The sequence below is a fragment of the Notechis scutatus genome, chromosome 2 (assembly GCF_049901735.1).
Source record: "Notechis scutatus isolate UNSWTSFEM ecotype Mainland chromosome 2, rNotScu1.2, whole genome shotgun sequence".
In the NCBI taxonomy this organism is placed as follows: Eukaryota; Metazoa; Chordata; class Lepidosauria; order Squamata; family Elapidae; genus Notechis; species Notechis scutatus.
The window spans coordinates 94,741,676-94,765,222 of record NC_142010.1 but is presented as its reverse complement, the minus strand read 5'-3'; the positions used below and the strand labels follow the sequence as shown (position 1 = coordinate 94,765,222).

Here is a 23,547-nt window from a genome sequence, read left to right as displayed (position 1 = left end):
TAGTCCATAGTCTTGGTATTAATTTTTATGGTGAGACCTTACTGTTTTAACATTATATATTCTATTTGCAGTCCTATTTTTTAATTACTTTATAGGCCTTTATGTGTTTCAATGTTATTACTGGAATGGATGTAATTTTTCCAGATTGTATTTTATGTTTGTTTATAATCAAAATAAAGATTTGATTGAACTGCTTCATTTTGTTATCCATAAAAATAAAAAAATCCAGTATCTACTGAAGCACTTGGACAATGACAGATTTATCACTTTTCCTTTGAGATGATAAGTGTGTAATTTCTGCACTTGGCATATGCTGACAGTGCTGATCCTTAAAAGGATGGCGGGGGGTCAGCTCTTGGTAACCATTTCTCTCAACACAAAATATAGCTGGCTACTCTGTTTACACAAGCACACTTGTATGTCACTCCACATATTTCTTTTAATACTTATTGATTGGATGTTTATCCTTTATCAGCCACTTTTGTGTCAGAACAGTTTAGTGATGCCCCACAAAGCTCCAGTGACCTCTCTGTGTGAAAGGACATGATCTCTTGTTTCCTGAGGATCTCCCTTTATTATTGCTTAGTGTCGCTATAGTTACGTGGTTAGTCGACAGCAGGAGCTACTGAAATGAAATTCACTTTGACTATCTTCATTATGGTCTATTTGATTTCCCCCACCTCTTCCCAGCACAGGGGTAGCTCTTTTTATTGCTGGATTTACTTACTCCATTATTATTAGGAAATTTCATCAGGGAACCATTTTGCCACTCTGGTATTTATATTTTTTAAAATGACTGGCTGTTCTAGACAGGATGAAAGGTAAAGATGTCCAGTTTGGACTGGTTTCCCTGTGCTCAGCTGGCCTTTTATCCTGACCCCTAAGACCATGCTATTCCATTCTCTCTTGAGAAGTGTTGTGGAGCGGCGGAATAACCTGAGGCAAACACGGAGCGAACTTCAGCTTTTACTTTATTGTAACAATAAAGGGTTGCCGTGGCTGCCGCGCTAACAAGGCAGCCAGCTGGCGGAAAACAGCTGATGCCATTTGAGAGCTCCCTTTTATAGCCAGCTGTCAAACAGCATCAGCCAATAGGAACAGTCCGTGTTCCTGCTGGAAACACGGACCAGAGTGAAAACTTCAACTCAGTCTTTTCCGAAAGCCACACTCCTTTCCCCCAGAACGGAGCATGCATAGTCCTTCAGATAACTCAGGCACTTGCGCAGGCGGCCAGATCTTCTAAGTCCTGATGAAGCTGCTGCTGGAAGGAACTTTTCTGCTTGCTGGGCAACTTTTGGTGCTGACGAAGCTGGTGTCTCGGCTTCAGGCATTTCTGGGCGAAGGACAGATGGCTGTTCAGGTAGGCTTGCATTCCTGTCAGATCCGAGGGAAGTTTCTTTGGGCACCGGTGGTTTCTCTGTTGCAGAAACGTCTTGAGGGCCATCTGCAGGCGCACTCCAATGCCTTCTAAGCTGATCGATATGGCGGCGCCAGATGCACCCGTCTTGCAGTTGGACCCTGTAAGACTTAGGACCAGTTACCGCCACAATTTGCCCAAGCATCCACAAAGGGTGTCCCGCATAGTTCCGGGCATAGACCTGGTCATTCTCAGCGAACTCCCTTGCCTGGCTTTTTGACCCTAAGGGTGTGACTGGGGCATAATGCAGATGGAGTCTGTCTAGGGTGGTCCTCAGACGTCTACCCATGAGAAGTTCAGCCGGAGACCTATTAGTGGTGGCACAGGGAGTTGTGTGCTGGGTCAGGAGATACTTAGTGAGCCTAGAGTGCCACTCTATAGGCCCAAACCTTGCCAGGGCCTCCTTAACTGATCTGACTGCCCTTTCAGTCAGGCCATTACTGGCAGGTTGAAAAGGAGCTGTAAGTGCATGCCTTATTCCTAGGTTGGCTAGGAAGACCTCAAACTCACAGGAAGTAAACTGGGGGCCGTTATCAGACACGATGGTGTCAGGGAGGCCATGGGTAGCGAATATCCTTGATAGAGCCTTAGTGACAGCTTCTGAAGTTGTGGTGGTCATCAAGGTCAGTTCTACCCATTTAGAAAAAGAATCAACCATCACCAGGAATGTATGCCCATGAATGGGGCCAGCCAGATCAATATGCACCTGGGACCAAGGGGCCACAGAATCTTCCCACCTGCCTGGAGTGGATGTGGGTGGAGCAGGTCTAGTAGCCTAGCATGGTTGACAAGCATTCACCCAACTTGTAATCTGAGCATCCATGCCTGGCCACCATACATAACTGCGAGCCAGGGCCTTCATCCCGACAATGCCGGGATGGGCCTCATGCAGGACCTTTAAAACTGAGTCTTGCAACTTGGAAGGGATAACTACTCTCGTTCCCCAAAGTAAACAGCCTTGCCAAGAAGATAGTTCTTGCTGGCAAATTTTGAAAGGCATGAATTCGGGGGCATAAGGAATTGCCGGCCATCCCCTTCCCACCCAGTCAAGAACTTGGGTGATTACCTTGTCCCTGGAAGAGTGGGCAGCGATATCAAGGGCAGTGATGGGGAGTTTGAGATCGTTGATCTGGAAAATAGCATTAGTTGGTGCAGGATCCTCCACAGGAACAGGCAGGGGGCAGCGACTAAGAGCATCAGTGAGGCATAGACTCTTGCCAGGTCGATGAACCAGTGTATAGGAATAGGCAGCCAGAAATAAGGTCCACCTGGTCATTCTTGGAGACAAAATCTGAGGAGTTTGTCTTTCGCCAGACAGAAGGCCTAACAGAGGCTTGTGATCCGTCATCAACTCGAAATAGTGTCCATATAGAAACTCATGGAATTTTTTGACAGAAGCAACTTCAGCCCAAGCCTCCTTGTCAATTTGGCTGTAGTTGTGCTCAGCTGGGGAAAAAGTTCTGGAGAAAAAGGCAATGGGTGCCTCAGAACCGTTAGGCAGTCTATGACTTAAAACAGCACCTATGCCAAAAGGAGAAGCATCTGCTGCTAAAACTAAAGGTAAATGTTCATTAAATTGTATCAGGACAGCATTGGATGTAAGTAATGATTTGACAGCATGGAAGGCATGGGCTTCCCTAGGTCCCCAGTGCCAGGGGGATTGCTTGTCCAAGAGTCTGTGCAGAGTCTCTGCAACGGAAGGTTTATGAGGCAAGAATGAAGCGTAAAAGTTAAGGAGTCCTAAAAAGGCCTGGAGCTCAGTTTTGTTAGTTGGCGTGGGTGCCTCGTGCCTTACTTTAGATTCGATTGGGTGAATACCAGAGGCGTCAATTCTGTATCCCAAAAATTCTACCTGTGGGGTGGCAATAGTGCATTTGTCTTTCTTTAACTTAAGACCATGCTGTCTGAAACGATCGAGGACTCCTCTGACTCTTTGCAGTAACTGAGGCTTGTCAGGGGCAGATATTAAAATGTCATCAAAATACGGAATTATGCCCGGTAATCCTTGAAGAAGTCTTTCCATTAAGGATTGGAAAATTCTTGGGGCTACACTTACACCAAATTGGAGGCGCCTACATTTGAAAGCACCCCTGTGAGTTATAATAGTTTGTAGTTCAGAGGCTGTGTCATCAACAGGGAACTGTTGATAGGCCTGTGACATGTCTAATTTAGCGAAAATGGTTCCTGGCTCAAAAGAATGTAGTAGGTGCTGGATAACAGCAACTGGATAGGCGCTGATTTGTAAATATTTGTTCAATGATGTCTTGTAATCTGTGCAGATTCTTACGCTCCCATCTTTCTTCAGGGGTGTCACTATTGGGGTTTCCCATTTTGCGAAGTCCAGAGGCTCTAATACACCTTGTTTAATTAATTTGTCAAGCTCCATGTCTAATTTGGGGCGGATTGCAAAAGGTACCCTTCAAGGCTTTAAACAGATTGGTACTGCCTGAGGGTCCAAGTTGAAAGATATTGGGGTTCCTGAATAACAGCCCAGCGCCTCGCTGAACACATCAGCATAGTCATTAAACAAGGTGTCCACTTCAGCATTTGTAATAGAGTGGATTCCGCTTATATGGAGGCCAAGGGCAGGGAACCAGTCTAACCCCAACAGGCTAGGGAGGGCACCATCCACTACTACTAAAGGCAAGTGACCTTTAAAATTTTGAAATTGTACAAAAAACTTGCCTTTTCCGATGACTGGGATGGTTCTGCCTTGGTAGTCGCGTAGGGTTAACTGGCAGCCGTGAAGCTTCTTCTTAGCCATTCTGGGAAGTAGTTGTTTCAAGGTGCTCCATGAGATAATGGACAGTGCTGAGCCTGTGTCAACCTCCATCCTGCAAGGTTTTCCTTCTATAGAAACAAAAACACTAATTTTGTTAGAGCCTTTGTTAGTCAGCTTGGCTTGATAGAACAGTCTGCAACTTGTTTTTGGAAATGTTGGGTTGTCTGAGGCTTTGGGGCAAAAGTCTTTCCTGCTTGACAGATCCTGGCTAAATGACCCTTCCTTTGGCATTTTAAACAAATGGCATCCCTAAACTTGCAGGATGCCCTGAGGTGGTTTCCCCCACAGCTTAGACAAATGGGCTGATGCCATGGAGGTAGGTTAGGGTTTGGCCTGTTTTCCCCTTGACTGTTTTTTTGCTGCCTGAGGCGATTTACATCATTAGCCTCTTCATAGCCTTCTTCTGAGGAGGCTTCATCGTAATGGATGGCTGAGCTACCCTGGCTAATTGGATTTCCCTGAATTTCTGCTGCTGAAAGTGCTGATAGTTCAGCAGCTTGAGACTCTTCAATTGCTAATTTAAGGGTTAAATCCCTTTTAGCCAATAGACACCTTTGTAGCCTTAAATCCCTGACTCCACAAACTAGTTGGTCTAATAACATGTCTTCCAGATAGTCTCTAAACCCACAATGCAAGGCAGCTGTTCGTAGGGCAGCCATGTACCCACTAATAGTCTCTCCCTCAGCCTGAATCCGTCTCCTAAAAGCATGATGCCTGGCAATTTGGGATGGCTTAGGGGAATAGTGGTTGGAAAGAATTTCCTGCAATTCTTCCCATGGAACAGTCTTAATTGAACATGGAGCCAATAATGCCGTAGCAGTGTCAAACGCTGTGGCTCCACAAAAACTTAAAAAGTAGGACTTTTTCCTATGATCGGAATGTCAGCAAGGTCTATGGCATCTAGGAAACAGTCAAATCAGTTTCTGTAGGACTCCCATGTTTCCGCTGTCGGTCTGAAAGGCAGGAATGCAGGGTTCGAAGTCATCTTGACTCAGCGGTGCTGGATCTTTCGAGGAAAGTTGAAATTCGTGCTCGTGACATTCAGCTCGGTAGTGACTTCGGCTCTTTTTGTAGTGACTTCGCTCAGCGATTCATTTCCCGGTTGCCTCTTATAGGAATCCTGCCCTTGTCGCCAGTGTTGTGGAGCAGCAGAATAACCTGAGGCAAACACGGAGCGAACTTCAGCTTTTACTTTATTGTAACAATAAAGGGTTGCCGCAGCTGCCGCACTAACAAGGCAGCCAGCTGGCGGACAACAGCTGATGCCGTTTGACAGCTCCCTTTTATAGCCGGCTGTCAAACAGCATCAGCCAATAGGAACGGTCCGTGTTCCCACTAGAAACACGAACCAGAGTGAAAACTTCAGCTCAGTCTTTTCCAAACGCCACAAGAAGATCTTGTCAGTGGTGATGAATTGTGTTCTTCCTGAACTTAGGCATAAATACCATTGAAGGTGAGGCCTCCAAATTTATTTCACTTGTGAGCTCTGCCACATTTAAAGGAAAAACTCTGAAGGCACTCCTCCTAAAAATTAACCCATTGTCTTTCTGTTTTCCAGTGCACAATTATTTAATCCCTTGAAAGATATAAATGTGAATTTTAATAAAACTATTTAGTATGTAATTGATTATAACAAAGTGGTGGTGGTGACAATATGATTTTAAGTGATGATGGCTCTTGTGAAGTACTTGCAAGCTCAGTACGAGGGCTCAGTAATTCAAAGACCATTTAATTACAATAGAGACAATAATTCTGACTTTAATTGTGCATCTAAAGAATGAGGCATGAATCTCAAGCTGTAGATTTTGATATGCTGGAGGGTCAGTTCTCAGTTCTGTGAGTTTCCAAGCATAAAATATCAGACAGTTCTCAGGGATCCAGGCTGTATATATGCACATTGCTCTAATGCAGAGAAACTTACTCAACTTCTCAGGTGTACTTCTTTCCTATTTATGTTCCCAGGTGCTTCCTTCTAGGCAGGTATGGGGAAAAGAACTGGGAGCAAGTGTTACAACTATTGTCTCCTGCTATCTCACAAAGTATATCAGAGAGATGATATGCTTCGTGGGATAGCAGGAGACAATAGTTGTAACATTTCTGTAGTTGTAATTGTTGTATAGTTGTAACTGTTCCACCCAGTTACCATTTTTATTTCTCATTTCCCTGCTATTCCTCCATGCTTGCTCATTTGATTCAGTTTTATTTAATGATTAACGCACCAGGCTAGAAACTAGGAGACTGTGAGTTCTCATCCTGCATTAGGCATGGAACTCACTGGGTGAATTTGGGTCAGTCATGCCTTCTCAGCCCAAATCAACTCACAGGATTGTTGTTGTGTGGAAAATAGGAGGAGGAAGGTATGTTAAGAATGCCACCTTTTATTATTTATATAAAGGAATTAAAACATCTATAATAAAATTAAAATAATAACATAAATGCTATCTGCTGTCTCCTCTGGCTTGCCAGTGGAGTGGGTGTAAAAAGCATCAACAAGTTAATATCTCATATCATCACCATTACTTCTCTAGATTTTGTGGTAAAAGGAAAAGAAAATAGCTATTTATGCAGCAGCTGGCCTTCAGATAACTGAGCAACCAAAAAAAGATGTTGTGAAGGCATACTTGTTGGCCTTGGTTTGTACCTTGGTTTCAGGGGGAGCAGTAATGCAGAAGAGCAGAAAGATAGGAAGTTCACCGATAGGAAACAACCCACATTGTATCTCTGGGGAAAACACTGGAAAACTGTCTCCAGTCTATTCTCTAAAGCAAAGGTTCAGCTTATATTGCAAAAATGTGTGCACACCTGATATCAACACAGAGAGATGGGTTGTACACCAATCCAGTTTGGGAGAAGATTACATGTAAAAGAAGCCAGAAGAGGAGCAATTAGCAAGAGAATTTCATAGTAATTTTTGCAGCCAAGAATGTGATCATCTTAGTACTACAAAATATATCTGTCAAGCCCGAAACTGACATATGTGTAGACATTTTAGTTAGGCTTAGTATATATTCTTTTTCTTACTTTCTCTGTGGCAGTCATGGGGGAAGGGTTTTGGGCTTGCCACATTCCTAAGGAGGGAGGAATGGAGATAGGGAGAGTTGTTTAGGCTAGGTAATTTTTCTTCCCGTGGGAAAATGAGCTGACCATGTTCAGGTCCCTTGAGGTGGAGATTCATACCTTTTTAAATGGATTTCATCACTTGGAAACCTAACATTTTATTCTCTGCTCAAGTTTATCAATAATAGAGATTTTGCCATGAAATCTGTCTTTATGTATGTGTATGTACATATATAAAAGTTATAAGTAATCTCATTTGTGGTTTTCTATAAGCAGCTTTCTGGGATTTAAATAAATGCATTGTAAATAAAAAAGCAAAATGGAATCCATACAAATCACTTTAAGCAGCAAAGAGATGAAAAATTACAATTGCAATTTAAATTGAAACCAAGAGCAGTTCTAAATATGAAGTGTCGTACAGACATCTCAGGATTCTAATTGTTGTCAATTTTAGGAATATGAATACATTTTGATTTTGTGTTGTTAAACAATAGGCACTCCTCTGAAATTTTGCAATATTTTAATTACACACACACACACACACACACACACACAAATATTTCAAGGAGGATGTTGTGTGCAAAAATATGCTATCACAGAAGAATTTGTGGCTAACTCTAGGGCCAATTCACACCATATCCAAAGACAGTCCTGCTTTTGCTAGAAAATAGACATCAGCAGGTAATGTGAACTGCAATAATATAGAGAGAACACATACTAACTTCTTTTAGAAAGTAAAAGTAGCTCTTTCTTTATGTTTTCAAAAGGCTTAAAAATACTGTAAGATTGCAAAAATCTATGGGAGACCCAATAGAATTGAATAAAATAAATGCAAGAATGGTACTGAAAAAATGTATGTCCCATTCTAACTTCTTATTTTCTACTCTTAAAAACAATTTAAATATAGGCACATCTATTTTTCACATAAGCTGATTTCCTGATTTTTTTTTCTCCCATAAACATAACCCTGTCATGAAACAACTTTTGGTTAAAGGACAAAAAAAAATTCATAGTGCTATTGAAATTTGTTAAATTTAACTCTGGATATGATAAAAAAAAACAGAGATCATTCACTTCACAAGTTTAAGTCTAAGCAACTCTTAGTTTTCAGCATATGCCTGGTCTTGTTTATTCAGCAGTAAATCCACTTAGGGAAACTGATCACTAGCAAGGCATATACAATATAATGTTGCAATCTTGGTAGACCAAAAGAAAAGAAAATGTTCTGAATAAATTCTTCCTAGCAGGCAATTAAGAAAAGATGCAATTTTAATGTTATAGTAAAAAAAATTACATATATGTATATGTGTTGTCTAATGATTTTTACTGTTTGTGTAGTAATTCAAGAAATGTAAAATGTGTATGGGTGTCTTTGTGTCTGAGAGGAGATGCCCATTTAAAGAGGTTACCTTTTTCCTCTCAAGTTCAACAATAAATACCTTGAATGTTTATTTTTCCTGGCTTTCTGTCTCTTGCAGCCATGCATATGCTTGGTCTAAATTGGCAGCTACAACCAGCAGATGGACACACCTTTAACAATGGAATAAGGACAGGCTTGCCAGGTTCTGATGATGTAGCAACCATGCCATCTGGAGGTAAAGGTGAGGACACAGCTGTATCTTTTGCTCTGGAAAAATCAATTGCCCCTGTGTTCCAACAAATTTAAAATAATCACATTTTATTGGAGCACATTAGAAATAGAACCTAGTCATTTGAAGGATTTGATTGAAACAATTCTTTGTTTTGAAGTTTTCCTGGTTGGGTAGTTTATTTTCAGGGCAAGTTTGGCTACAATCCTGCTTAATTGTAACTGTTTGGAAAAGAGTCTTATTTTGAATACTATCTTCCAACAAAGAGATTCAGAGGATTTTTTCACAATGATCATTGATCATTGAGGATTTTTTCACATTGATCAAATCCAGCTACCTATGCCTCCTTTTAGAAGAAAGAGATTAGGTCTTCCTTTCCTTCATCCCTATGTGAAAACTAAGGAAAACAGGGATTTTACAAGAAAGCAGAATAATAGTTTTTGAATCAGTCAGTACTTTTCAAATGAGATGGCAGATTTTTTATTTTATTTTTAAAACTATATCAGGACTTTTAAATAAATGGAAATATTAGTTGGACCTAGTGTTTAAGGCTCCAAGATAGAAACTAGGAGATCAAATTCTTGTCCCATCCAAGGCATGAAAGCCTGGATCAGCCATTCTCTCTCAACTTCAGACAACAGGTTTGGGTGACCATCTGATTAGCCAATACCTGTCTCAACAAATAGATCAACATTTGGTTGATTTTTAAAAAGTGGATACTGCACTTGTGGGACAGAAGTTTCATTTACAGTGATCAAGGCTGAAAGGTCATAGGTTGAACTTCTGCCTAAAGATACTTGAAGGAGAAAAAGAGAGGAAGCAAATATTCAGCAAAGATGTGGATTTCAGACCTTGTGAATGTGAATAATTTGTTCATTTCACTAAGTAGCAGGGTAAATAAAACCTTTGGAAAATATTACAGTGGAATCCATATGTCTCAATTGTGATAAAAACAAACTAGGTCCCAAAAGTGGAGGCATGGTAGCAGAAGAAAGTGTGAAATGTTGCTGATTTTTTTTCTTCTTGCTTCAATTTATTTAAGGCTAATATTATCAAGATAGCCGTTTTTAAGATGGCTTCTATCAAACTTTAGGCCCATCAGCTATTTCAGACTTTGCTTTTTTTGGCCGGGCAAAATGATCTGTCATAAGTGATAGAGTCCAGGAGGAGGAAGTGCTCAAAAATTAGTTTTGTAAAAATAATAATAGGGAGTCATACCCATATGTTTACCTCAGAAATATGTGTATTGCAATAAAGCTGATTTTTGCAGAATGCCATGTAGAATGGAACAATCTAGTTAGGTGTGCACATTTAGCTATGAATTATCACATTGAAAAACAGTAATTTAAAAACAGCAAATATGAATAAATATAATAGGTGAATCTGTGTGTATGAATGTATCACCAAGCATGCTAAAATCTGATTCACTAAAGAATCACAGTCATCATTTTGCTTGAGTAAATTATATATTACCCCTTGGGACTGGTGTGTAAACAGGAATTATATTTGGCAGTACTCAGGAGATGGGCCATTTCTGCTGTGGGACTTGCTCATCATCCCTGGAGGTGAGGATGGCCCATGTTTGGTAGCTCCTGGGAGTACCTAAAATTGTGGCTATGCCAACAGGCTTGGGTATATCAAGGAAACAAATGTGTTGAGATAGCTATGGGTTGAGTATGTAACACTAAAGGTACTCTCTTCTTGTCTTTTTAAAATAAGATTGATGTCTTATTATGGAATGTTTTCATGTTTGTTTTATTATTTATTTTCATTGTACGTCACCCAGAATCATGTTCTGTGTGATATATGGCTATATATAAGTGAGGAATAAATAAGCAAACTTTGGGGAGATAAAATTTCTCAGATAGGAAAGTAATTTTGCATTACATATTGTGTTTGTATTTCTCTATATAACCTAGGAAATTATGGTTAATTTTTTTAATGTACCTATAAGAAGCACAGAGTTAAATACAAAGAACCAACAACACTGACCTTTATTTTAATTGATGGTTCACATCTTCCTGTGGTTTACAGTCTTGACAAGTTTTGGCACTACTATCACTATGCAGATAGATATCTGTAAAATATTAAGAAGTGATTTCTAAATGTGGTTCCCAAGTTTGAAAAGGTTAAAACTACAGGTCTGCAAATAACCAAAATAGAATAATCAGCAGGAAGGGAACATATTTTCAAAAATATAGTTAAAGCTCATTTTTAGGTTAATTATTTTAAAATGATTATTTTAAAAATCTTTCTTTTTTATTGTAAATCTATAAGTAGATTCATAAATGGATCAGATGACAGCAGGCAACATACATTGGCAACATCCACAGGAAAATTTTCTAGTTCACAGTTTTGATGCCAAGATCATTTAATTTCTAAAAATGTCCAGCATTTCACACATACCAACTTCCTAAAAACTGTTAAAATGCTATCTTCAATTTATGTTGAAAATAATCAGAAAGGTATTATAAAACATAAATGTAAAATATACGATGCAAGCATCTAGAGAATAAGCAAAGAAAATATTGAATTAGTTGGTTTTAATGTCACATCTAACCATGGTTTATTTTATTTAAAATTTGATAAATAAACTGGATTCACATTATGTACTAATCTATAATCAAATCAACATTATGGCTGGATGTTAGCCCTTCTCCTCCTGTTTTATGATGCATAAAATAGAAACCCACAACATTTCAAATCCTGTAAATCTACTTCACTTACCAACTTGCTAAATTTAGTCCTGTTTTTAGATTACTTTCAATCAATATACACAATATTTTGTTGGATGGTTCACCTTATTAAATGATTTACTGAGTAAATTACATTTTGGAGTCCATAAAAATGCAGAGCAAAATATGAATTCATATGGGACTGAAAAGTGATCAGGCTTTTGAATTTTTGAGCACTATGCTTTCAAGATAGTTATGACAAAACTACAATTATTAATCCATATTATTTTATTAGTATATTACTTTTGGCTTGCAAAGAGTATATATTTTCTTTATTCATGTTGCATGTTATTCAGGGGTGGGATTCTACTGGTTCAGTCCAGATCGGTAGAACTGGTTGTTATGATTCTCCGCAGTTTGGAGAACTGGTAAATTGGGTCTGTGGCTGGCTCTGTCCCTCTCTGCCTGCTTCTCCACTACCTGCCTATCAGTCCTTATCATGCATGCTGCTGCAACACTGCTGCTGCAGCCTGCTCTTGCACGCCTGCCAGACCAGCCATTGCTGCCTGCCTTCTGCTGCGGCCCTGCCTTTACTGATCTCCCTGGGAGAGTAAGGCTCTGCAAGCCCTGGTCGCCTTCTCCCCACTTCTCTTTTGCCACTACTGCCGGTCACCTTTCCCCTCCCACTTGCCTTTTGCTGCCACTGCCGGTTGCCTTCCCCCCACTTGCCTTTTGCTACTGCTGCTGGTCACCTTTCCCCCACCATTTGCCTTCTGCTGGGGAACACGTGGAGAGGCTTGTATAGGCTCCGGCCAGGTCAGCAACTGCTTCTCTCACCTGCTGCTGCATAGCGGAAAGCTTCCAAGTCCCCCTCCCATTAGAAACAGCTCCTGAGCAAGCAGAGAAGCAAGTCAGGTTGAATCCTGTTTATCTCTGCTTGCCTGGGAGCCATTTCCGATGGGGGGGGACCTGGAAGCTTTCCATTGTGCTGGAAAACTCTTGCTCTCCCAAAAACAGCCGCAGGTGATAGAAGCTGCCGCTAACCTGGCTGGAGCCTACATGAGCCTCTCCACTTGTTCCTTCCTGCTGCTGTTGATGGGAGAGCAAGAGTTTCCCAGCACAGCAGAAAGCTTCCAAGTCCCCCTCCCATTAGAAACGGCTCCGGGGCAAGCAGAAAAGCAAGCCAGGTTGAATCCTGCTTCTCTCTGATTGTCCGGGAGCTGTTTCAGATGTGGGGTGACTTGGAAGCTTTCAGCTGTGCTGGGAAACTCTTGCTCTCCTAAAAACAGCAGCAGGAAAAAAAACACGTGGAGAGGCTCATGTAAGCAAGGCGCTGAGGACAGCTGACAGCAGCTGCGGGGAGCAGAGCCTGGAAGCCCTGATGCACCACGTGTGTGGCCACATGGATGGCGAGAGGAGGACTGATCTCAGAGGCCCCAATGCCACTGGAATTGCCACCTCGCTGCTGCTGCATCCCCCACCCCCTGCAGGTATGGTGAGCATGAGCCCCAGGATGGGTGACTGACCGCCTCAACTGTTGCTCCCACTAACTGTTTTCCATGCCAAGAGTGGAGGCGAGAGAGAGAAAAAACCATCTTAGTGTGAAGAAAAGTTGCGCGTCTCCCCATATTTCTCTCTCCGCTAGTAGCCGCTCGCAGCACCTTTAAACATAGCATGCTTTACAAATGAGGAGGAGGGGATGAGGCTGTTCGCAGAGATAGGAATATGGGGTGACACACAACTTTTCTTCGTGCTGAGCTGCTCTTGCCAGTGACTCCAGACTGTTTTTCTAAGACTAGATTAGGGGTTCCCAAACTTGGCAACTTTAAGACTTGTGGACTTCAATTCACAGACTTACTCAGCCGGCGTTGCACACACACACACAAAATCATTGACCATTTTGAATACATAGCAGAAAGGAAGAAAGAGTATTGGATACATATACACAAATGTGTGTGAAAAAAACTGCAAAGAAATAGGATTATAAAAAAACAGCTTCCAATCTTAGCAGTTATAGATGAGAGAGAGACTCAGTCACAAGACTGTGTGGGATATTGTAACTGGTCATAAGTGAGTGTGTGTATGTATGGCTGTCAAAACACCAAAAACAGGTCAAGTAGCTCTGGGGAGGTCAGTCATAAATTAGGACACTTGCTAAGCAACTGGCCCATTAAGCGAGGACCACTTATATTTGGTTTGCCAGTCACATGGCCACCTAGCTATGCCTACCCTAGTCACATGGCCACCCAGCCACGGCCACCCCAATTACATGGCCACCTAGCCACACCCAGTCAGTCACATGACCACCTAGCCATGCCCAGTCAGCAAGCCACGCCTTGGTGGTCACACCCACAAATTAGGCCATGCCCACAGAACCGGTTGTTAAGAAATTTGAATCCCAATCCCTGATGTTATTATATAACATACTTACTACTAATTGCTATTCATAACCTTAAACAGGAAGAAAATATGTTGACAAGTTTTATAGTATGTGTTTCAAACTGGGCTGCACTGGACTGGACTAGACTAGACTAGACTAGAACACAACACAACAGAACACAACACAACAGGAATTTCAAGGTACCTAAGAGATTTTCTAGTCCAATCCCCTGTTTGAGCAGGAGACCCTATACCATATCAGACAAATGGCTATCCAGTCTCTGTTTGAAAGCCTCTAATGAAGGAGCACCCATAACTTTTGAAGGCAAGCTATTTCATTGGTTGATTGCTCTCCCTGTTAGGAAATTTCTCCTTAGTTCTAGGTTTTTTGTCTGTTTGGTTAGTTTCTATCCATTGTTTCTTGGCTTGCCTTTTGGAAAATAGTGATCCTCTCGTATGAGCTCCTCAAATATTGGAATACTGCTATCATGTCTCCCCTATTTTTTCTTTTCTCTAGACTAGGCATAGCCAGTTCCTGCAACCATTGTTCGTATGTTTTAGTTTCCAGCTCCCAATCATTCTTGTTGCTCTTTCCTGCATTCTTTTTGGAGTCTCAACATCTTTTTATATTGTTATGACCAGAACTGAATGTAGTAATCCAAATTAGGTCTTACTAAGGCTTTGTAAAACTGTACAAGCACTTCACACGATCTTGATTCTATCCCTGTATTAATTGCAACCTAAGATTGAATTTGCTTTTTGGAGACCTGCCGCACACTGTTGGCTCATATTTAAGTGCTTGTCCAGTAGGACTCCAAGATCCCCTCACAGTTACTGCCATTAAGCCAAGTTTCACCTAGTCTGTACCTATAGAGATGATTTTTTTTTGCCTAAGTGTAAAACCTTACTTTTAGCTACATTGAATTTCATTTTGTTAGCGAGGGCCCAGTGTTCAAAATTAGCATACCCTGTGCTTACTGCAGAAGTTTCTGAAATCTTTCTGACAATACTACTCCTCTAAAAGAATCTGTAAAGGTTTCTTATGGATATTGAGAGCATATATGGAGGCATATATATATATATGGATTTTTGGTTATTAGGGTTTTCATACAAATACCCGTGAGAACCTCAGAAAACATATATATATATATATATATATATATATATATATATATATATATATATATATATATATATATATATATATATATATATATATACACACACACATACATATACATATACATATACATATACACATACATACATACATACATACATACATACATACATACATATATATATATATATATATATATATATATATATATATATATATATATATATATATATTCTGAGGTTCTCGGGTATTTGTATGTGGATCTTTGGTTATTCGGGTTTTCTCCCACGTAAGATTGGAAGTATCTAGGCAACGTTTCGATGAAGTCTCATTCATCATCTTCAGGCTTGTGTCTTGCGCTCTGTGCTTCTCAGAGTGATGTGAGCTTGCAGCTGCTTCTTCCTTTTAACTGCTAGTGGGGTGTGACTTGATTGGGTGGGGGCTTGGCTGTGTTCTGATTGGGTGGGGGTGTGTTCTCATTGGTTGGGGGTTGGCTGTGTTCTGATTGGTTGGGGATTGGCTGTGTTCTGATTGGCTGGAGGTGTGTTCTGTTCAGGTGGGGGCTTGGTTCTGCTCAGGTTAGTCTTAGTTGCTGGGGGATTTGAGCTGGTGAGCTGTGATCTTGCTGTTTGGCTTCGAGTTCGTGGTCATGCTGCATCTTCATGGTGGGGGTCAGTTCGCTTCATGTATGGCTCGGAGGGGTTTGAAGTGGGTAGTGATGCAGTTGCAGTGCGGCTTCTGGTCCGTGGTCGTGTCTCATCTTCTGTGTGGGTGTGAGTCTGCTTTTTACGTGGAAGTGTGGTGGTGGCATCTTGTGTGGCTCTGGTGGGTGTGGGTCTGGTACCATTCTTCATGTTAGGTACTCGTCTGTTCATGAGGGCGGGTTTCCAAATGGCTGGTAGGCGGGAGGTGTCATCTCTTTTATTCATGCTGTGTGGGCGTTTTTCTATCTCTATGGCTTCTCTGATTATTCTGTTGTTGAAGTGTTCGGTTTTGGCGATAGTTGTGGTATTTTTAAAGTCAATCTCATGTCCTGTGGCTTTGAGGTGTTGGACCAGGGAAGAGGTCGGTTCTTCTTTTTTGATTGAGTTCTTATGTTCTTCAATGCGTGCACTTATTCTTCTGTTAGTTTGTCCAATGTATGTGGTGGGGCAGGTGGGGCACGGATTTCGTATACTCCTTGGTTTTCTAACTCGATTTTGTCTTTAGGGTTTCTTAGGATGGTGGATATTTTTCTGTTTGTGCAGAATGCTGTTTTAATGTTGTGTTTTTGGAGGATCTTGCTGATTTTGTCTGTAGTGCCTTTTATATATGGGAGGAGGGCTTTGCCATTCTCTTGTTCTCTGTCTTGGATTTTGGTTGGGGTTTCTTTTTGGATTAGGTGGGTAATCTTCTTTCTTTGGAATCCATTGGCTGTTAGTACGTTGGTGAGAGTGTGTAGTTCGGTTTTTAGGTGTTGTTCGTCGGCTAAGCATTTTGTTCTGGAGATGAGTGCCTTGGCTACAGAATTGATCTGTGCTGGGTGGTGGTGTGAGAGTGCGTGTAGATAGCGGTTTGTATGTGTTTTCTTCTGGTAGATGGTGTGTCCTAGGGAGCCATTGGATTTTTTGTATACCAAGACATCTAGGAAGGGAAGTTGATTGTTAGCTTCTGTTTCCATGGTGAATTGTATTTTGGGGTGTAGGCTGTTGAGGTGTGTGAGGAAGTTGTTCAGTTTTTCTTTCCCGTGTGGCCAGATTATGAAGGTGTCATCTACATATCTGAGCCAGAGTTTGGGTTTGTGATCATATTTTTCTAGAGCTTGTGTTTCAAAGTGTTCCATGTAGAGGTTTGCGATGACAGGTGAGAGGGGTGATCCCATGGGTGCTCCTTCTATTTGTTTGTATTTTTGTCCATTGTAGGTGAAGTATGTATTGGATAGAGATTGAAAAAAGACCAGAAAGCATGAATAGAAGAGATGATTCCACCAGACTGTCAATCATTTGGAAGCCTGCACTCACAAACAAAAAAATCTCCACACCACAAGCCAGGCAAACACCTGGGCACAAATAGATCCCCCCTGATACATCCAGCTCAAACACACCCCAACCAGGCACCCAGATGAAACCTAGCTTCCTAACAAATGATAGCCGTCCAAGCTGCACTAAAGGCCTCCAATAAAGTAACACAATGTTGCCAGCCAATCAAGATACAAAAAGAGCCAAAAAACAGACAGAAGATATTAGAAACACCAATCAAGCAGAACACAGCAAACTCCAATACCAATAAACACAGACCAAGACTCCCAACCAATCAGGATGAAGAAAAAACCATTCTGGCACAGCAATAGGCTGCCCCAAATTTAAATCTGAAACCACTGTAAAAGTCTGACTCACAGATGAACACTATACAGAAGCCTGATGATGGCAGATGAGATTCTGCCGAAACGTTGCTACAACTTTAAAAGCACAACTACAATGACGTGGGAAAATACCCGAACAAAGCTGAATGCCATACACACACACACACACACACACACACACACAGAGAGAGAGAGAGAGAGAGAGAGAGAGATACACATATATAGATATATATATATGTCAAGTTGAGAAGGCTATCCATGTTTAGAAAATAGATTAAAAATGCTTTCAATAAATATTATTTATTGAGGAGCCGAGGTGGTGCAGTGGTTACAGTGCAGTACTGCAAGTTACTTCTGCTGACTGCTGGCTGCCTGCAATTGGGCAGTTCAAATCTCACGAGGCTCAAGGTTGACTCATTTTTCCAAGGTCAGTAAAATGATGACCCAGATTGTTGGGGGCAAGATATTGACTCTGTAAACTGCTTAGAGAGGGCTGTAAAATCACTATGAAGTGGTATATAAGTCTAAGTGCTATTGCTATTGCTTTTAATAATTTGACCTTAATTTCCGGGAAGATTTTTTCAGGTTGATATTGCAAGATGTTATGTCAGATGGTTTATTTATTTTGTTCAGCTGAATTGTGTCTTGATGACTATAATATAATATTCTCTATGCTCTAATAGTTTTCTCCAAAACAAAGTGGTATTCCTTATTTTTATGAAAAAAGTCAAGTGTTATCTATAGTAGGGCAGTACTAGTTTCTGATTACAGCTTGCTGATTGCAATTAATTAGTTTGATTGTCTTTGCAATCTAATTATCTCTAATAATGTATTTTGCATCAGATAAAACTGAATAGACAAAATTAGTCTGTTGTTACCAACTTCTTTTTATTTTCTACAAGGGTATGCCTTTGTGTTATTTTTTCCCCACACTTATTGGTAATAGCCATGTTGTTTTTAATTTTCATAGCAATACCACTATAATTGGAATCTCTTGGATTCAGCAAATAAGAAATCAGTTGTTGTTCAAGAAAAAGAGACATAGAGGACTAGATAGGTTATGTGGAAAATGAGAAAGGTTAAAATAATAAGGGGTCAATGTAATCAAATGAATATCCTGTTAGAGAGCAAGGATGAGAAGAAAGTAGCTGGAGAGGAAATCAGAAATGCACCTGAAGGAAAGCAGAGGGACAACTCACATCCTGGTCAGCACTTCTTTATTCTTCTACCATTGGGAAGGAGATATAGAAACATAGGCAGCCACACAAACAGGCTGAAGAACAGTTTTTATCCATGGGCTGTCAGACTCCTGAATGGAAAATAACCAGAGGTGGTATTCAGCAGGTTCTAACCAGTTCTGGAGAACCGGTAGCGGAAATTTTGAGTAGTTTGGAGAACCGGCAAATACCACCGGCAAATACCACCTCTGACTGGCCCCACCCCCATTTATTCTCTGCCTCCTGAGTCCCAGCTGATTGACTGGGTTTTCTTTTGTTGCCCTGCCTAGGAGAACAGAGCTGGAAAGCAGGTTAGTGTGGTGGGGAGGGAATGGGATGTTGCATCCCCCAGGAGTGGGGTGGGAATGGAGATTTTGCAGTATCCTTCCCCTGGAGTGGGGAGGGAATGGAGATTTTGCAGTATCCTTCCCCTGCCATGCCCACTAAGCCATGCCATGTCCACCAAGCCATGCCCACAGAACCGGTAGTAAAAATATTTGAATCCCACCACTGAATATAACCTACAACAACATAGTATAACTGACTTGCGGGGCATGTAATAAGTCCACATGGTGCAATAGGGTAATATGTTTGTTAGTAGGATTCACTGAGTTAGGGATTTTCTGTCTTCATTGAGTTGTATTGTGTTGGGAGGGGGGTGCACGAAAGGAGATTCAGTCAATCTCATTGTACACTTCTTGTACTCTGACAATAAAGGTTTGAACATGATATTGAAATTGAGGAGAGAAAGATTGTCCTGCTTTGATTCTTTTTGGTATAAAACAGGACTCTCCAAACTTGGCAACTTTAAGACTTTAAGACCACTCCTAAAATTCCTCAGCCATCCAGCCACAGTCTTAAAGTTGCCAAGTTTGGAGAGCCTTGGTATAAGAGAAAGGTAGGCTTTCAATATTCAATTATATTGTACAACAGCAGAGTGCAATAAGTCTTCTGGAGTTTGTTTTCTGTCCAGGCTTATCTAGAAGGGATGATAAGATATAAATGAAGTCTGTATGAAATATCCTTGTAAGCCTATTAAATGTCTATAATGATTACTATCATGAGTTTCTATGAAAAGAAAATATTACTTGTTGCATCCTTGGCTCTGTTCCACAATGACTAAATTAGTTGGCCTGACTGAGATATACTTATATTGTTGTGGCCTATCCTGTGTTATTTTTTTAAAATGCAATGGGGAATGTTATGTTTGAGGCATGGGTATAATGAACGGAGACCAGACTGTCAACCTTGAACTTCAGCTCTTTATTCACAAGCATAACAGAGACAAAAAACCCCGGCTAGCAGTCACCCTTTTATAGCGTAAGCTGCTATCCGGATAACCAATGGATATTGTTATAGCGTTTGAATCTTGGTGCGGCCCGCCAACAGCCAGTCAGATTGCTCGGAATGAACCAATCGTAACTTGCCATTATATGGGCCAATAGGACGTGCAGGATTACGATCCTGCTAGGCAAATGAATCTTTATTAATATATTTCTTTAGTTCACAACACCCCTCCCCTTGGGTTTCGTTTGATGGCCGTGGTGATGTAATCACGCAGGTATGCAGGTCGTTTTACCTGCCTATTTGATTTTCGCTGTTCCACCGGTTTTTGTTTAAAGTTCGGTTCCGGTGGAACGCAAGGCTCGACTTCGCCCGGGGTTGATTCCGCGGTGCTGTTTCCGGCACTATCAGGGTCCCCTAAGTCTATTTCTGGATCGGACGGGCACGCCTCCACTACGGTGTTCCTCCATGGGGAGGATGCCCCGATCCCGGACCTTCTTCAGGTGGCGCGAGTACTCGGTTTAGCGGCCGTCTGTCCTCGATTGCGTGTCGTCTATGCGGCCTTCGTCCCCTCGGTATTCCCTCCCCTTGAGTTTGGAAGTCAGAGGGGTCACGGATATTTGGTTGTAAGCGAGATCGGAGTTGATCAATATGGCGTTTCCATATCTTGCCGTCTGTCGTCTTAAGGCGGTAAGATCTAGGACCAGTAAGGTAGACTATGGTGGCTGGGACCCACAATGGTTCGCCGGAAAGGTTTTTTGCGTAGACCAAGTCGCCTACCTTGAATTGGCGATACGTTCCGCTGGATCCACAAGGTTTCTCTGGCGAGTAAGACGGGTGTAGTTGGTCGAGGTGGGAGCGAAGCTTCCGCCCCATTAAAAGTTCAGCTGGGGTCTTGTTGGTGACACTGTGGGGGGTAATGTGTTGTAGTAAGAGTATTTTGTTCAATCCCGCGTCAATGTCCCCCGGATCCATTTTTTTTAGTGTCTTTTTAAGGAATTGGACCATCCGTTCCACCCTACCGTTTGCCGCAGGGTGAGCCGGCGAAGTTAAGGCATGGTGGATGCCCCGGTCCGCCAGGTATTGTTCGAAGGTGAGGGCCGTGAACTGGGGTCCGTTGTCGGAAACTAGAACGTCCGGGAAACCGTGTGTTGCAAATAATCTATCTAGTTTTTTAATAACAGAGTCAGTAGTTGTGCTTTTCATCTTGTGGATTACGAGCCAGTTGGAGTAAGCATCCACGGTTAGGAGAAACGTGTGTCCTTTCGTGGGTCCCGCGAAATCAATGTGGATGCGGGACCACGGGCCTCGAGGAGTTTCCCATTCGGTGGGAATTGCTCTCGGTGGGGCGTTGCTGACTTCTTGGCAGTTTTTACACGTGGTAACCCAGGCTTCAATTTGTTTATCGATGCCTGGCCACCACGCGTAGCTTCGAGCGATGGCCTTCATGCGGACGATGCCCGGATGTCCTTCGTGCACGGTTTGCAACATGAGTTGCTGTAGTCTCTCTGGCACGACGACTCTATCTCCCCATAGGATGCAGCCCTTCTGGGAGAATAGTTCCGTTTGCCGGTTCTTGAACGGCGCAAAAATAGCGGGGGTTTCTTCGACTGGCCACCCGCGTTCGACCCAACTGAGAACTTTTGTGAGGATAGAGTCTCGTTTTGTGCCGGCAGCGATATCTCTTGCCGTTAGTGGCGGCGAGTTGAGGGTTTCAATTTGCAGCGTGGTGAGGGTTGGAGCTGGGTTGCTGACGGTTTCCGGAAGTGGGGAACGGCTCAAAGCGTCAGCGTGGGGAATGGCTTTCCCCGGGCGATGCTGAAGTACGTAGTTGTAGGCTGCTAGGAATTCTGACCAACGAGTCATTCTAGGCGATAATATATACGGGGTTGGTTTATCACCTGCTAAAATGCCAAGTAAAGGCTTGTGGTCTGTAATTAGAGTAAAGGGCCATATTCGTGGAATCGCTTCACGGCCGATACAATAGCAAGAGCCTCTTTGTCAAGTTGGCTATAGTTTTGTTCAGCCTTCGATAATGTCCACGAAAAGTACGCAATGGGGGCTTCATGCCCGTTTGGTAACACGTGACTCAAAATGGCTCTAACCCCAAACGGTGATGCGTCGCACGTAATATTTAATGGCAAAGTCTCATTGTACTGCATTAGCACGGCATCGGAGGTTAATAAGTCTTTCACTTTTTGAAAAGAGTGTTCTTCTCGATGTCCCCAGACCCAGGTGGCTTTCTTGTCGAGAAGTCTATGTAGGGGCTCAGCTACGGTCGCCTTCTGGGACAAGAAGATGTTGTAAAAGTTAATAAGTCCCAGGAAAGCCTGGAGATCGGTCTTATTTTTAGGTCTTGGGGCGTTCTTGATGGCCCTGAGTTTGTTTTCGGTAGGGTGGATACCGTTTTTATCGAGGAGGTATCCGAGAAACTCTACCCTTTCAGTGCATAGTTGACATTTATTTTTTTAACCTTGAGACCGGCATGCTTAAATCTATGTAAAACCAATCTGAGACGCCTTTCAAGCTCTTCTCTATTTGGGGCAGCAATTAACATGTCATCGAAGTATGCTACAACCCCTTTTATTCCCTGTAGAAGTCTCTCCATTAGACTCTGAAATATCCCAGGGGCTACACTCACTCCGAACTGGAGTCTGTTGCATTTAAAGGCACCTCGGTGTGTAACGATAGTCTGTGCCTCTGCGGTTTCCGCATCAACGGGTAGTTGTTGATACGCTTGCACTAAGTCTAACTTTGCGAAGATCTTCCCGCCGCCCAGGGAGTGGAGAAGATGTTGAACTACCGGCACCAGATAAGCGCTCTGTTGGAGTGCGTGGTTCAGAGTGGCGCGGTAGTCTCCACAAATTCTGATCGACCCATCCGGTTTGATGGGGGTTATGATTGGGGTTTCCCAACGGGCGTGGTCAATAGGCTCCAACACCCCTTGGGCTATTAACTTATCAAGTTGCTCGTCAATCTTGGGTTTAAGGGTGAACGGAACCCGACGAGGCTTAAGGCGGATAGGGGCTACTTCTGGATTGAGGCTAAATGATATAGGGGTCCCCTTGTACTTGCCTAAGTTGTCCGAAAATACGTTGTGGAATTCCTGGACAATGCTCTCTTCCCAATCGTCGCTTCCGGCCTGGTGAATGCCGGCCACCTCGATCCCAAGTAGGGCGAACCATTGTAGGCCTAGTAAGCTGGGCCGGTCACCATCGACGACAGTTAATGGGAGTGACACGGCTCGATCTTTAAAAGATACTTTGACTTGACTCACTCCGACGACTGGGATCGTGTTCCCCTGGTAATCTCTGAGGATGATTTTCTTTGTTCTGAGGTCTTGCCGACGGATGGCAGGGATCAGTTGTTTAAGGGTCTTCCAGGAAACCATCGAGAGGGATGATCCGTAGTTGACTTCCATCCGGCAAGTTCTCGATCGCCACTTCCACTCTGATCTTTTGTTTGTCTAATGACGAAGCGTGGCCGATGATAATAGTCTGGTGTGTCTCTTCTCGTCGTGCTGGAAGAGCAGATGTTTTGCTGCCGTAGGCACGGTTGCTCCATTGGTTATTCAAACGATCCCAATTTGCAGGGAGGTTCCCTGTGGTTTGGCGGAGGTTGTTCTCCTTTCTATTTGTGTTGAATTTCCTCTTACTTCTGCAGACCCATGCGATGTGGCCTTTCTT

The 23,547-nt window shown here is 42.4% G+C and overlaps 1 protein-coding gene across 4 annotated transcripts in view; it reads left to right on the top strand.

Annotated features, from left to right (window-relative positions):
• TENM2 (teneurin transmembrane protein 2) overlaps positions 1–23,547 on the top strand; it is a 1,019,238-nt gene that overhangs the window by 787,467 nt on the left and 208,224 nt on the right. For all 4 annotated transcript variants that reach the window (XM_087955493.1, XM_087955491.1, XM_087955490.1 and 1 more), the window contains one exon: positions 8,735–8,857. In XM_087955493.1, coding sequence (XP_087811619.1) covers positions 8,735–8,857 — 123 coding nt within the window. The remainder of the gene's footprint in view (positions 1–8,734; positions 8,858–23,547) is intronic.